The 1,374-nt window shown below is 43.1% G+C and overlaps 1 protein-coding gene across 1 annotated transcript in view; it reads left to right on the top strand.

Moving 5' to 3' along the window:
- LOC101856052 overlaps positions 1-1,374 on the top strand; it is a gene marked incomplete in the record, with an annotated part of 27,678 nt that overhangs the window by 16,090 nt on the left and 10,214 nt on the right. The window contains 1 exon segment of the mRNA XM_005108602.3: positions 493-652. Coding sequence (XP_005108659.2) covers positions 493-652 — 160 coding nt within the window.

Below are 1,374 nucleotides of genomic sequence, written 5' to 3'. Positions count from 1 at the left end.
TGTCTGTCTGTCTGTCTGTCTGTCTGTCTGTCTGTCTCTCTCTCTCTCTCTCTCTCTCTCTCTGTCTCTCTCTGTCTGTCACTCTGTCGCTCTCTGTCACTCTGTCGCTCTCTGTCACTCTGTCGCTCTCCCTCTGTCTCTCTGTCTCTCTACCTCTGACCGTTTTTGTGTTGTTGTTTTTTGCTAATGTTGTTCTTACGGCCCCATGGATACAATTTAGGAGACTGGCTTTCGACCATGCCTGTCAGGGCCAACCCAGGCTGAGAGGGATACAACGTCCCAGTAGAAAGACTGAGATACTTGATAAAAATTTCCCCCTCTTGGGAATTGATTCCAAGTCTCCTGCGTGCGACTGCAAAGTGCTTAACAGCTACACCACAGTAAACAGTCTCGCTAGTGTATTATTGAGCCTGAGTTTTACTTTGAAAAAATTAATGAATTAAAAAAAATGAATTCATCAAAATATAGATAATGTTTTGAATCCCTCCCCAGCTGACCATCAACTCGACAAGTGCAGGACTTCCGGGTATCAATGGCACTACAAACAACTTACGTACAGTGAAGTACTCAGGCGGACTATTCTGGTACTGTATTGTGGACTTCCCTGATGAGGAGAGAGAGTGCCACACTTTCCCGTATGACCAAGGGACAGGTAGCTGGACATAACTTTGTCATTCATGTCTTCTGCTTCTTTTACAGTTGGGCATGGATGATTAAAACACGTCGGAGCTGATGTATGAAATGCATTCGACGCACATCCTTAATTCGGGTAACTGGTGACGAATAATTAAAGAGATATCAGTAGAGGAACGGCAAATAGTAGGACACATCTATGATTCAGATTCACCGGTAACGAATACCGTAGAACTCGGATTCAACGAAGTCGTCGGACGTGGCCTTCAGTTTCGTCGAGTGTGAGTGTTCGTTAAAGCAAATGTGAGGTTTTTGTGTAGATAATTACAAGCACCGAGCAAGTAATGTATAATGTTTTCGTCTTTCTAAATCAAAGTACATGTAGTTTGGTTTCACATGAGAGGAATTTTCGCTTCTTTGATGCCGAAGAAATGCTGAAAAAATCCAAGAAAATATATGTTCAAATGCACCCCTGTGTCATCTATCTTCTATAGCGGATTATTTGCCAAACAAGTTATTTTGCTGTGTAGAGCCTAGCATACAGCAACGTTTGATTCCACAGTCCAGCGCGCAATTCATTACAAAGATCTATGTCAAGATTAGCTTCTCATATGTAATATTGGTCTGTACCAGGGGAAAAAATAACTGTGTCCCGTTTGTCTATCTGCAAATGTTCCACACCTAGATCGCTTATACCCCCTTCTCCCCATTCCCCGAGACACAGATCGCTTATACTCCCCC

This window comes from Aplysia californica, unplaced genomic scaffold (assembly GCF_000002075.1).
Source record: "Aplysia californica isolate F4 #8 unplaced genomic scaffold, AplCal3.0 scaffold00703, whole genome shotgun sequence".
Classification (NCBI taxonomy): Eukaryota; Metazoa; Mollusca; class Gastropoda; order Aplysiida; family Aplysiidae; genus Aplysia; species Aplysia californica.
This window is presented reverse-complemented; position numbering and strand designations above follow the sequence as displayed.